This window comes from Pan troglodytes, chromosome 3 (assembly GCF_028858775.2).
Source record: "Pan troglodytes isolate AG18354 chromosome 3, NHGRI_mPanTro3-v2.0_pri, whole genome shotgun sequence".
Taxonomy (NCBI): Eukaryota; Metazoa; Chordata; class Mammalia; order Primates; family Hominidae; genus Pan; species Pan troglodytes.
In genome coordinates, this window is record NC_072401.2 from 149262747 (window position 1) to 149277190 (window position 14444).

General features: G+C 40.7%; 1 protein-coding gene and 1 long non-coding RNA gene across 4 annotated transcripts in view; one reads left to right on the forward strand and one right to left on the reverse strand.

The window, feature by feature from the left end:
* Positions 1-255: 255 nt before the first annotated feature.
* Positions 256-14444, forward strand: part of EDNRA (endothelin receptor type A) — a 65019-nt gene continuing 50830 nt past the window's right edge. For 2 of the 3 annotated variants that reach the window (XR_010156349.1, XM_001149597.7), the window contains exons 1-2: positions 465-1668; positions 5917-6406. Coding sequence is in view for 1 of the 3 variants with exons in the window: in XM_001149597.7 (XP_001149597.1) it covers positions 5987-6406 (420 nt within the window). In the remaining 2 variants the exon portion in view is untranslated. Of the gene's footprint in view, positions 1669-5916; positions 6407-14444 lie in introns of all 3 variants that reach the window. The other variant, XR_002943640.3, reaches the window with a different exon arrangement.
* The window catches only part of LOC107974436 (uncharacterized), a 47482-nt gene continuing 45705 nt past the window's right edge, over positions 12668-14444 (reverse strand). The window contains exon 5 of the long non-coding RNA XR_002943641.3: positions 12668-12906. This is a non-coding gene — a long non-coding RNA (uncharacterized LOC107974436). The remainder of the gene's footprint in view (positions 12907-14444) is intronic.

The following is a 14444-nucleotide window of genomic DNA, read 5'->3' on the forward strand; positions in this document are numbered from 1 at the left end:
TCTAACCCTACTAGATGACTATTAAGGCCTCTTTCAATGGTGGTTTTCTGTAGATCTCTTCGATGGTTTTACAAAATGGTCCCTAAATTCTTTGACACTCCTCACACTAAGGGTTGGGCTCTATATACCCTCACCTTCAATCTGGGATTTGTGACGGCTTGACTAATAGAATGGAGCAGAAATGACACGGTGCCAGTTTCTGGGCCCAGCCCTTAAGAAACTGGCAGCTTCCACTTTCTGTCTCTGGGGACATTCACTCTTGGATCCCCGCCACCATGCTGTGAGGAAGCCCAAACCACAAGTCTCCACAAGTCTTTGTGGAGAGACGCACGTGGAGAAAAACTAACGCTCAACACCAAGCAAGTGAACTGTCTTGGAAGTGGATCCTCCAGCCCCTGCTACATGGAGCAAAAACGAGCTGTCCCAGACAAGCTCTGCCCAAACTGCAGACTGATAAGCAGAGTAAATGAGTGTTGTTGTTTTAAGCCACTACGTTTTATAGTAATTTGTTTAGCTGCAACAGATAACCGGAACAGCATGGGATATAACATGACCAGTGCTCCAACCTCACACTTCTACAATGTGCTGACTCTAGCAGTGCACTGAAGGACTCCAAGGCAGGCCTTCCCTGAGGAGACCCCAGTTTTTACTCACATGTCACAGGCAGTGGCCTTTGTCCCTCATCTCCTCTCCCACCCCCAATTTAGGATAAAGTATCTGCCGTGATAAAGACGTTGAGACCCACTTTCTGTAAGGTCTGCTTCCTCATTGTTTGAATTTCTTGAGGTTTCACGGAGCCACGCGCTGGAACCTTCCATAGTCTCTCCTGAGGGTCCTTCTTTGCCCTGGGCTGGAGGTCTGTAGCCATGGGATGCTGGCTACAAGGGACAAGATAGAAGCAAACCACCTGATCCAGTAAACTGCTGTCCACTTCGGCTCCTCAACGGCCTCTAAGCTTAAGAGGGAGCACGCAAGCCAAGCAAAGCCGGCAGGGAAGACGGAGAAGAAACCACTCGTGGGCCCTGGCTCTGTGTCCAGTTGTTCCATCACAGATCAAATCTGCCTGCACTAAGAGGATGGGTTCCTCTGCAAGGCCTTTCGGAATTCTGAGTCTTGTCTGTCAAACTCTACCCTCTCTCCTCCACATCCCCCACCTCTTCTTTCAGGAAGGAAATAGTTAAAAAAGACTCCTGCCCTTCAGGGCCTGGAAGGGGGCGGCAGCTTTGTGCTTTTTAGTGGCCGCGTCCCAGGATAGCTGGAAGGTTAGGACGCTCTTGCGGTCCCAGAGTGGAGTGGAAGGTCTGGAGCTTTGGGAGGAGACGGGGAGGACAGACTGGAGGCGTGTTCCTCCGGAGTTTTCTTTTTCGTGCGAGCCCTAGCGCGCGTACAGTCATCCCGCTGGTCTGACGATTGTGGAAAGGCGGTGGAGAGGCTTCATCCATCCCACCCGGTCGTCGCCGGGGATTGGGGTCCCAGCGAGACCTCCCCGGGAGAAGCAGTGCCCAGGAAGTTTTCTGAAGCCGGGGTAGCTGTGCAGCCGGAGCCGCCGCCGCGCCGGAGCCCGGGACACCGGCCACCCTCCGCGCCACCCACCCTCGCCGGCTCCGGCTTCCTCTGGCCCAGGCGCCGCGCGGACCCGGCAGCTGTCTGCGCACGCCGAGCTCCACGGTCGGTGCAAGTCTTTCTTATCGGGGACTGGGACTGGGGCGGGTGCGGGGATGGCGGAGACGCTGCCTGGGCCCCTCGGTGGGGAGAAGACGAGAGCTGGGAACGTTCTGGCCCGACCGCCCTGCAGCTTGGGCGACCCGTCACAGCAGGGGCTGGCACCCACTTGCCCCAGGGCGCGCGGGGAGGCGGGCGCCTTCCGTGAGGGGTGCGCTGCGGAAACGTGTAGGGTTCGGGGAACTTCACCTCTCCACGTTAGGGTTTAGGATTCGGAGTTTTAGGAAGAGGAAGCCCAATAGTTTTCCCTGGGTGACCCCTTTTCCCCAGGCATGCAAGAACTTTGAGGAACGCCAAGCTCTGTGGCTTGCTCCAGCGCCTACTTGTGAAGTTGGCTCCACAGCCTTTTCTTACTGGCTTGCTTTTCCTCCCCCACATCTGGGTCTGGGTATGCCAAGGGTAGCCAAGGGCACTCGGTGTGAGGGACTGAGGTGTTTGGGGAAACCCCCTGTGTAGCTAGTTTTGGAAACCTGCCTGTGGAGGTCTGGGCGTTTTGTTCTGTGCTCGCCTTTAAAGGACACTTGTTGCTTCTCACGTGCAGAAAACAAGGGCTGCTTCTAGATAATCACCCTCTGTTTACATCATCCTAATGGCTTTCCCCTGATAGAGTTGGGGGTGGGAGGCATATTAAACTCAGGCGTTGTCTCTAAGGAGAGTTGCTCATTTCTTAACCAGAGAGCAAAACCTCAGAAAACTTGTAAAAAGTTCCTACTTTTACTTGTGTTTTCCTCCACCTGTAGTTGTCTATGTGTTAGCTAATTGAGAAACACCTTGGCAGTCATTTCATGTAAATTGAATGCTCTAAACTCATGCCATTTTGATAAGGTCTGAATTTCCAAATTACCAATTACAGGTGAACTTTGATCCTGAGAGTCTCATATGTTAAATGGTTAAAGTGTAAGCGTAAGGATTCAGTCCTCTTTCTTAATAATAGTTTTTGCACTCCCCAAACTCTCAGATTCCAAACAGGAAGAATGCTGAATCTATAGACCATGTCCTTCAGGTCTGAACCTGAGATGCTTCACTAGCGCTATGACTGATTATGACTGATGATTCAAAGCACAGCCTGACTCAGATTCCTGGAAATGAGCTACAGACCCACCTTGGAAGAACCTGCAGTTGAGGGGCTTCTTTCATTTGGTTTTGTACTTTTCAGCCAATGATAATATGACATCCACAGGCCTTTGCCAAGTATCCCTTAGTTTTGCAGCTTAACATGTGTGGAGAGCTGATAGAGAAGTCATCAGAAATGATTTCTGTAGTGGTGTCATTGTTGGAGGAGGAAGGAAGGGGGTTTTAATGATAGCTGGCTCTCATGCCTTAAGAACCCACAGCGTTGGCCTTACCTCCTGGCATAATCAGCTAACCAAGCAGACCAGCATGCTAACGTTCAAAGCACCACAGGACCTCTGATGAGTAGAGCAGTACCCACCGTAGCCAGGTCAGTTCACAGGTCAGTTCCCAGCCGACTGTAACCGGCAGAGAGCCATTCCATTTCTGCAAAGGCCTTCTCTCTCTCATTTTTAAGAAAGCTGTTATTGAAGGTTCCCTTTCATTTGGGAAGCTGGAAGACGTTAGTCACGAAACAGCACAAGATATGAAAGTATTTCTTCTCCCCCCTGTATCTGTGATCCAAAAAGGAGGATGACAAGAAGCTTTTCTCTTGGAGTCCTGGTGTTCCCTTTGGAATGGAAATGGTGTCATTTCATAGGTCTATCAATTTTTGGCCAGATACTCACTCCAGATTATAAGAAGCAGGAAAAAACTGCAAACTGTTTATAATTAAGTCTAGTCAGAGCTGACAAATACATGGCCTGCCTCTAGCCTTGAAAAATTGATATTTTTCCCATTTAATCAGAGTGAGTCAAGTCCTATAAGCAAAATTATGTGTCCTGCCATTTCTTGGCTTTGAAACCTTGACCTAAATACTTCTTCAAGACTCTGGTTTCCTTATAAGTAAAATGGAGATATTGCTCCTGCCTACCTAGAGTCGTAAAGCTCAAGGCAGATAACAGATACATATATAATAAGTTACTATATGTAAATACTATTATTATTTCAGAGTTCAGGGGGAAATCTCTGGGGAAGGCAAAAGTATCCAATACTCGCACTTTATATATACCCTATACTTTCTATGCAACTTGAATAAATCTTATTTTATCCACATATTGGCCAAACCTAAGCTTTACTGATTTCCCAAGATAATTGTCAAAATTCCTAAAAGTGGTTAATATCAACCTTGAATACACTCAGAAAAAGGATTCAATTTTTTTTTTACTTTTTATTTATTTAATTTTTTTTTTTTTTTTTTTTTGTGACAGGGTCTCACTCTGCTGCTCAGGATGGAGTGCAGTGACTCGATCATAGCTCCCTGCAGCCTTAACCTCCTGGACTCAAGTGATTCTCCCACCTCAGCCTCCCAAGTAGCTGAGACTACAGGCACACGCCACCATGCCTGTCTAATCTTTTTTATGTTTTGTAAAGACAGGGTCTCACTAAGTTGCCCAGGCTAGTTTCAAACTCCTGGGCTCAAGTGATCCTCTTGCTTTGGCCTCCCAAAGTGCTGAGATTATAGACATGAGCCACCACACCCAACCAGGACTCAATTTTTTTAAGATTAAATTATGACCTGGGTATATACATCACAGACACGTACACACACCACTGCATAAATCAGATTATGTCTTCATTTGAAGATTCATAAAAGCCTACAGAAAAGGAAATATATAAAATATTGAAATAGGATGAGCTATTTTTAATTATCTTTGATTATTCCTTATTAAGGTCTCCTAGACTTCCTGGACAGGAAGGACCACTTGCTCTCTGCAAGTGACTTAAAAATAAATAAATAAATAAATAAACCATACCAGATGGTCTTTGAAAATGTCTAACCACCCTCCTGAGTCTATTGCTTCATCTAAACTCTGGAGACTTCTTTAAAATATTTTACATACAAATAAAGCACAAGAATGAGAGACAGGATGGTTTAGTGGTTAACAGCTCCGGCTCAGAGTTGGACTGACCTGCCTTAGAATCGCAGTGTTGCCACCCATCACCTGTGGCCTTGACAAGCTGCTTCACCCCCCTGGGCCTCTGTTTCCCTATCTTCAAAACTGAACCGTGGATCTACCCCACAGGACCATTGTATGGATTACAGGGCATCAGGCACATATAGTACTGAGTACAGTGACTGGCATAAAATAAATGTAGCTATATAGGATGGTTAAAAGATAGCATGGGGACAGGTGTCCCTTGGAAACCAAAATACTATGACTAGCCTGGGAAAGTTCATTACTCCCATTTCATTCATCGGCAAATACCGTATTGTGATGATAATTTCTGAGAAATGAAAAAGCAAAAAAACTCCTGTAAAAAATTTAGATTTTATACATTAATCATCAAGGTTTTCAAAACAAATGTTTTTATCAATTATTTCATTCTTAATTGAAACTAAAATTGTTAGATGTGTTAATGGTGTTAACCAGAGTTCTCATTAACATTTCATAACACTTTAGATGGCTACCTGTGCTGCACTTCATCCCTATGTTCATTATTTATCATATGCAAGACAGCACACATTTTAGAAGATTCAATTTTTACATTCGATAATTTTATTTTATGCCTCAATACTCTGTACCCTCTACTCAGCATATAATGCCTTTTCTCTTTCATTAAAAAATATGTTTGTATCTCAACTCTTGAAGATTTTTGTAATTCAGTTTCTTATCAGCCTGAATGTAGAGAAAGAAGTAACTACTACTTAAAGGAAAAACTGACATAGCCTCATCCATATTATGATGTAGATATAAGTATAGCTATGTATAGAGATCAGTGAGAGAGACAAAGCTAGAGAGATAGGGAGATGGAGATAGAGCTAGAGATGGAAATAGAGACAGAGATAGATAGCGATAGAGACGGAAATGGAGACGGAGACAGAGACAGAGACGGAGATGACAGAGATGATGGAGATGATGGAGATGGAGATGGAGACTGACATAGAGGAGATAGAGCTTGCCCTAATAGAGCTTCAGTTTTTTTCTGGTTTTGCTCTGTCATAGGGTAACCTGATATACATATATCTTATCTAATCACCAAATATATCCTGCATTTTAATTGAATCAATAAATAATCATTGACTATGATCTTTTTGGCAACTGGGTTTTGGAACAAAAATTATTTTTCCTTTTGTTTCAGGTGAAAAAAAAGTGAAGGTGTAAAAGCAGCACAAGTGCAATAAGAGATATTTCCTCAAATTTGCCTCAAGATGGAAACCCTTTGCCTCAGGGCATCCTTTTGGCTGGCACTGGTTGGATGTGTAATCAGTGATAATCCTGAGAGATACAGCACAAATCTAAGCAATCATGTGGATGATTTCACCACTTTTCGTGGCACAGAGCTCAGCTTCCTGGTTACCACTCATCAACCCACTAATTTGGTCCTACCCAGCAATGGCTCAATGCACAACTATTGCCCACAGCAGACTAAAATTACTTCAGCTTTCAAATACATTAACACGGTGATATCTTGTACTATTTTCATCGTGGGAATGGTGGGGAATGCAACTCTGCTCAGGATCATTTACCAGAACAAATGTATGAGGAATGGCCCCAACGCGCTGATAGCCAGTCTTGCCCTTGGAGACCTTATCTATGTGGTCATTGATCTCCCTATCAATGTATTTAAGGTAGGAAGTAACCACAAATGTATTTGCAAATTTAAACCCATGCTCTGATTCCATGTGGAGAGTTGCTGCAGACTTTTCTGACCTTTGGAATTTTATCTGTGTTTTTACTGAGAGCTATTTCTGCTGTCTTCTAACTACTAGTTTTAAGATTTACAAATTTTATTATCTGTCTTATGTTACACTTAGTTTCTACCTTAATTGTAACAAAATAGTATTTCAGGGATGATGGTTCAAAATCATGGTGTTTCATGACTTGGATTCTCATGCCACCCCTGGGCTTGCTGGTTGGATAGGCTGTCTTGGCAAGATCCCTGGATTTTTATGAAATGCAATTTCCAGAGTGAGAGCTACTGGGCCCAGAAAATACTTGAAACAAACATATCCTTGAGTTTAGTTACCGTTGAATATGATGCTGTTCAGAAGCCAGATATCTACAGTCCAGCTTGAAATGAATTGTATTTATTTTATTTTGACTGTCTAGATTAATGATTAAAGCCAAAGGGCATCCTGGCTTTTCTCAGTGATATGGGTGACTTAGAGATAATGGGGTCCACATGATAGCAGGCCACTGTTGACCTTGCTGAGCAGCATTACTAACTAATACCACTTAAAATTGGCCTGCTTTACTGTGGTCTCCTTCATTTCTTCAGTCTGCATTTATTGAGCACCCACTGTGTGCCCACCCCTGAGCTAGGCAGTAAGGAACCAAAAAGAAACACAACAAAGTCAGTGCCTCAGTGTGAGAGGAAGATAACTAACCTTGCTTACAGACTGTATTAGGCCATTTCTACATTGCTATAAAAAAAAAAAAACGGCTGGGTAATTTATAAAGAAAAGAGATTTGATTGGCTCACGGCTCTGTAGGCTGTACATGCATGGCTCCAGCATCTGCTTCTGGTGAGGGCCTCAGGAAGCTTCCAAATATGGCAGAGGGAGAAGGGGTGCAGGCACGTAACATGGCAAGAGCAGGAGCAAGACAGAAGGGGGCAAGGCACCACACTTGCAAACCACCAGATGTCTCGAGAATCACTCACTAATGCAAGGACAGCACCAAGCCATTCATGGGAGATCTGCCCCCATGAGCCAGACACCTCCCACCAGTTCCTACCTCCAACATTGGGGATTACATTTCAACATGAGATTTGGAGGGGACAAACATCCAAACTATATCAGAGACTACTTAGACCCAAAACAAACTAAAGCCGAAGGAATTACATATTCCATATTTGGTCTAGTTGTTGTGAGGGAAAAATTGCTGCAAGAATTCAGATATACTAAAATTCAAATGAAATGGCCTGATCTATGCCAGATTTTATGAAATGTGTTTATTCTAAACCCAAGAAGAGTATTTTCCTCAGCCTTGTTTTTTCCTTCTATGTATTATGCATAGAAAGCAACTATTCTAAGAGGTAATATTCTGAAATATTACTTTAAATGGCAAGTTTTGTCAATTGAAGATACAACACATTTTAAGTAAAACAGTAATCTCACAGTTTCCAATAAGTACACTTAAGCTGTGGTTAAATTATATTACCCTAGCAGAAAAATCAGTGGTCTGATAATATAGATGAAAACAATGGTTACAATTTTGACATTGCAAATAAAAACTTCCCAAAATTACACCAGTACACTGTTTCCAAAATTGAAGAGATTAGAGAACAATCAAAAAATTACCATCTCTTTCCACAGGATAGCATAAATACATGTGTTTTCTATTAGAGCTTAAAATAGGAATTTAGAACTAAACTATGATGCAAAATTGAAAATGTGTAATTGATTTAAAATGTTTAGCATATGCTACATAACTTTAATCTTTTCTTTTAAAAAGTTTTCTCTTTATGATATACTATGTGCTCACAACCACTTGACTTTCTCCTGACATTTCTCCTTAATGATAAATTGGAAAATTCAAATTTTGACTCTTCAGCCATCAGAGTGTGGAGTATCAAACATTGATTATTCAAACTTATGAACTAGTGAACCAACCCATCATGGCTCAAGAAAATAATTAACCATCTCTGCATTAATAACTCCCTGCTGCTGTTCACCCTGAAGCACACTATGTAGACTTGCCATGTGCAAAGCAGCTTCTTAGCCAATCAATATCCACAACTGCTGGCAAGGATACCTGCTTATCTCTTTGCGGTGCTACTGCCAATCACCAGACTAAACATCATTTCTATTCCATGGCAACATTTTAAGTCAGACCATCTGGAATGTCTCCAGATTTGGTAAAAATGCAAATAAAACTTTGCTTTACATTCACCTAGCAATGAATAAAAATTAACATATTCTTATTTGACCATATTGTTCTCCCCTCCTGGGAATCCAATACTTTGTATACCTTACTGTAGTTCTAAATAATGTGGACAGTTTGACTGGTACTTTTACATCATAGGTAGGAGTACATTTGTGTAATTCCTGTTTTTCCAAAACTCATGTAATGAGTCATTTAACTATCATTAATTTTAGAAAGTAAACCTTTCGGCTAAAAAAAAAATACTCTTTAGTTATTTCAATCTTTTTCCAGAGGAAAAGAGAAAAAAGCACTGGAGTGTGCTAAAAAGGCTCACAGTATTTGGAGCAATCGCCACATCTTTCTGTCATCCTCTTCTCTAGGTCATGAGATCATACATGTTGCTGTTCTTCTGACTTCTAAGCAGGTTACTCAAGAGATCCTTCCAAGCAGTGTGAGTCACAGGCCCCCATCCCTTTCCCCCATAGCTGCCTCCCATAGTAAAATTCTGTGGGAGTCTGTCACATATTAAACCTATAGATTCCTCTAACCATATCAAGTTCACTACCTCTGTATTGCAGGGCAAGGTAGCAGCTGTCCATCTCACTTTACCATTACATTTATGTAGCTATGAAAATAATGCATACAATTGGAGAATATTCAGTTAAAGGGATGTGTGAGCCTTCTTTATTTCCCTATTAGAAGGATTAGGTTGAAAGAAGAATAAAAAGTTGAAAGTATCTAATATGCTCTTCAAAGAAAGATGAGTTTTGAATCACACCTATTTTTGTGTTTAACAATTATATTAATTGCTTTTCTTTTTTAATTTGTATAAATTTATGGGGTGCAAGTGTAGTTTTGTTACGTGTATATATTGCATAGTGGTGAAGTCAAGGCTTTTAGGGTATCCATCACAAGAATAATATACGTTGTACCCACTTTGAAATTTCTCATCATCCACTCTTAGTTGCTTTTATGCTCAGTTCTAAGGTGTCTGCAGACAGACAACATTGCTTTGAGTCATATCAGAGTCAGCATAAGTGGAAGTAGACTATTTAAAGATTGTATTAATATCTGAGGCAAGCTAGAATTGCTGATAAGACTGTAATAATGTTACAAGAAGAAGAAGAAGGCACTATAAAGTATTCTTCCTATTAACGTTTTATTCCCTTTCTCTCACTTTGAAAAAGATTGTACTGAAACGGTTTCATAGATCAATGTGATATAAAACACAACTGAAAACTAACATAACAGGTATCAAACAGCTGGGCTGTTTCGGATGTCATTAACCTGTGTAGCTGTTCCTTGGTGGCTCTGGATGGCCTGTGGCATGGAAGGTGGGATGGGGTCATTCCACCCCTAAATTTTCAGAAATTTCTTAATTTCTTAATTGATCTCCCTATCTTCAGAGCTTCTTCCCCATAACATATCCGGGACTTTGCTTCCATCTGTCAAGTGCCACTGCTTCTACAAAAGCACCCAGGAGCTCCCACCTGTCCCCCTTTTCCCCCATGTTTAGCAATCAAGGCCCTCCACACTTTGGCCATACTTCACCTCCTTCCTACTAATTCCCAAAATGCATGGCTCAGCTCTGTCAAAATGCTATCACTACCCCCAAGGAACATACTTTGCCCTAAATAACATTCTCAGAGAGACTGAATGTAGTCACCGAATTGCTGCTGCTGAAGCATTTACAGATCCTAGTTTGAAAAATGAGTTAGGCCTAGAATTATATGTGTTGCATCAAACAGAAATAACCCAAAAGATGAAAAGAAGTTCCTATAGCCCTTGCTTACATACACTCACACACACACACACACACACACACACACACAACCTGATGATAAAAGAAACTCAGCAATCTAAGAAAGTAAAATCCGCAAGGCAGAAGGAACCAAGGCAAGCCAATGAATGCCAGTTGCCTTCTTGGTTTTCAAACACAAGGGCCTTGCAAATGCTAATGTTGAAGAAAAAACTATTTCTAAGATTATCAAAGGATAACTGATTTTTAGTTGTTCAAAATAAGGATAATATTACTAATTGCAGTAGAAGATTGACAAAAGCAGGAAGGAGGAAGGGAAAGGAGTTAGCAGATTTTTTCATATACCCAAGCTTATAACCCATACTGCTGGTGGATTCATTCTTGTCAATAAATTACATTATCTGATATCCTAAATTTTCAAGAAAAACAAAAACTTAGCCAAGTAAATTAATCTGTACATAGGATATTTACATTTGTTAGAATGGCAAAATAGTTAAAACATTGTCTCCATGTTGGGAGACCGAAAATAACCCCTGATTACTAGATGACAAAATAGATAAGTATAGAATTTAATAATTATATTATTTAATGATTCATGAGATTACATGTATGCCATAGAGTGTTGTCTATAGGGAGATGGGTTATAATTTTGAACAGAGTGGAAGCCCTAAAAGTGATATTTGTGCCTGAGCCAAGGCTTGGCACCATGTAGCTTCAGGATAACAGCTCCGCCATTATGCACACACAGACATTTCCATATATCACTGTACCTCATCTCTTAAGCAGAAACAAGAATGCAGGGAGATGTATGTATGAGAGAGATGGAGTAAGGGCAAGAAGTAAGAGGTACAGTCCAATGGCTTGCCATAGACGCTTTTGATGTGCATAGCAGGGAGTTGATGCCGTGGATAATATGCCACGTAAATCACGTCTCCACTTAGCATGTGGCACAAAGCAGATCTGTGAGAACAACAGTGATAGAAGCCGGTAACTCTGTTGATTACTAATTTTGTCTACCCTAAGCAACCACCCCTTATTGAGGACAACAATGAAAAATAAACACATCTTATTTCTGCATGAAATTACCACGAATATTTTGCAATGAAAAGTCAAGACTCAATATGTTGCTCTGGCAGAGGATCTGAACAATGTGGAAATGAGAGACATCCACATAGAGCCAGTTATCTCCATGTTCACACAGCCTTTGACATCTTGTGCAACTGGGATCCATCCTTCTGGGGCAGCTTTACAAAAGTTGCTTCTTGACATATCAAATCACCACAGCAAATTGTGTCTTAAAAATAAATTGTCACAACTTACAGATTAGATGCCTCAAGCATAGTAGATGTTCAGTAATGGTTGTTGTTATGATTTGATTTGATAAGGGCCTTCACTCTTAAATTAACTTCAAATCAGATTAATCTGAGATATTCAAATTAAAATGATGATGAAGGTGGGGGTGGTGGTGGTGATGATGATGATGATGATTTGTCAAAGGGATTCTTCATTTATAGACAAGGCAGAAGACATTATCAGTGGTATGCATATACTATTCCCCAACTTAGTCAAGTTACCCACCAAATTCCGCATGTGATAAGCATATTTCCCTTTTACCGCATCATCAAGCAAATAAAAACACACTTTTCTCATGTACTCCAACAATCATGCTATCATCATAAAATTAGCTATAGAAACTGCATTCTCTAAATTTTAAGAGAGAAAATGTGTCCCTTGACCAAGATCTCTATTCCTCACTGGTGCATTGTATTCCAGCTAGATGTTTTCCCATAGGGTAGCTCTGATGCTGCCTCCTCTGCGAGCACCTCTCTTTCCATGCTTTTCCGCTACCTCTCTATACTCCAGCTAACCTGGTCTATCTATCTGAGTCCTTCTACCTGGAATATGGTCCTTCTACCTGGAATATTTTTTCCTCAGGCCTTCTCTGGCTTCTTCCACTTTATTCCTTGGATCTCAGCTTAATCATCTCTTTGGCAAGTATCCATGATCCAAACTGGGTTAGTGCCACTCCCAAGACCCCCTTTATTAACCCTGTACTGGCACTTAAAACATACTCCATTGTATTTGCCAGCTCCTTGGCCTGTCTGCAAGTTCCTTGAGGCATGCTGCCATCATTCTCATTTATCACTGTATCTCCTGTGCCCAGCTTTAAAAATATTAGGTAAATGAGTGAAAAAAGAAAATGTACTATAGTTGCCCCTATTAGAATGTTTTTCTCCCATGCAATTCCAGATCTACAAGCAGACCTGCTTATTGAGTTTATTGAATTTCTACCTTTTTTTCTGAAAATCAGAATATCTCAGGGTCCATAAATCTGTGAGAAACTCGTGGGAAGCAGAGCAGCACATAACAGCAAGATGATTTTCCCCTTCCTTTTGTCTCTAGGGGTCAAGAGTTCTTGTCTCGTGGTTCAGGCATCGTGTTAACTCTTTCTGTGCATTCTTTAAGCATAGTTGTAACTGTAGTTTTGATTGAAATATTAACCTATAAGTGATTTGGAATATCAAAATAAACATTCATATCACAGAAGTTTTTTTTTTTTTTGCTCTTGAGAGAATACAAAATAGGTTGATTTTTCTGCCATTACTAAGATATATGTACATTGCAAAACATTATGCTAACTAGCTAGCTTAAGAATATACGTACATATAAAATGACAGAGTGACAAATTTATTAGCCAATTTGCTGTTTGTTATAAGGAAGTTGCTGTCTGGAAAGGCTTCAGAACCCTGTCCAGCTCTACCTCCCCTTCTGACTTTTCGTTTCCTGTGTCTGGGAACCTCATTGCCTTCTCTCATGGTCATGTTAAGTAATTATTCTCATGTGAGGTTACTCTGCTAACCCTCGGCATTTGGCTCACAGCACAGTTATTCCCGCGTCAGTGATGGGGGATGGAAACCGTCCATCACTGCAAGACTGTTCCCATGGCTGAGGAGGGAGAGATGGTTTCAGTCCTGTTCTTGTTAGTAACGTATTGAGATGTAAATAGATTCATGGCTAATGATGTTCCCCCATCAAAGAGTTCATTTAGCTCATAGGAAGAGTTTGCTATATTCTAAATTTAACATAAAATAATGATGCAGGAAAGTTTTAGGTTTAAGAAAATAATTTTCACATGATACATTGTGTATGCGTGTGTGTGCTTGTGTGTGTGTGTAAATGTTGCTCTGGTTCCAGCATTCTGATCAATAAAAGCAGAAGTTCAGGCCATTTTATCCTGAAGTATTTCTATAGGGTAGTCTTATGAGTTGCTTGATTATTATACAAAGTATACACAGTTAGTATAAAGAGTGTGCAAACTAAAATGAAGGGGGCTGAGGAATCAAGTGTGTTGCCTCTGAAGTTGATTTTGAGACTGGAGTGGTTAAATAAAGGCTGTTCTAAGAAATTCCATCAAAATAAATTTGATATACTGCCAGAAATTCTACAACTGCCTTCTGGATCTACCACATTCTCTTGGGAGTTAGAACTACTGCTTTCTATAGCTACAATTTTATTTTTAACTAGGTCTAGTTTTTATTGGAAAAACTGTCCTAAGATTAAAAGTTAATAGTTGAAATTAAATTTAATAATAAAACTGAATGTGTCATTCAGCATTAATTTTTGGTAGCCTTATGTTTCAATTTGAAACATAATATTTGAACATCAAATATTATGCAAAACTGCATGCTCTGAAGCATCTATTTAAATTTGGTACATTTTTGCAGAAGAGCAACCTGGAAAAAAATTAAATAAATAAATTTGGAAGGTTTGAAGCCTTCAATGTTCTGGGGCTCAGGAGCCTAAAATCAAATGTGCCCTCAGAAAGACTTAATATTATTTTAGGTTGTGCACATTTAGAGGTCGCTTCTCAGAACTTAAACACCTCTAAGAGTTTTATTGACATTCTAACTTTTAAAACAACTTCCTTGGAGACTAGTACCAAGAGAGGAAGCAAGTCAAATCTTGCATCTCATACTTGCCCTAAACATGAGACTCCTGTTATTTTAGATCAAATTTATTCTAGAAGGCAATAAAGATGA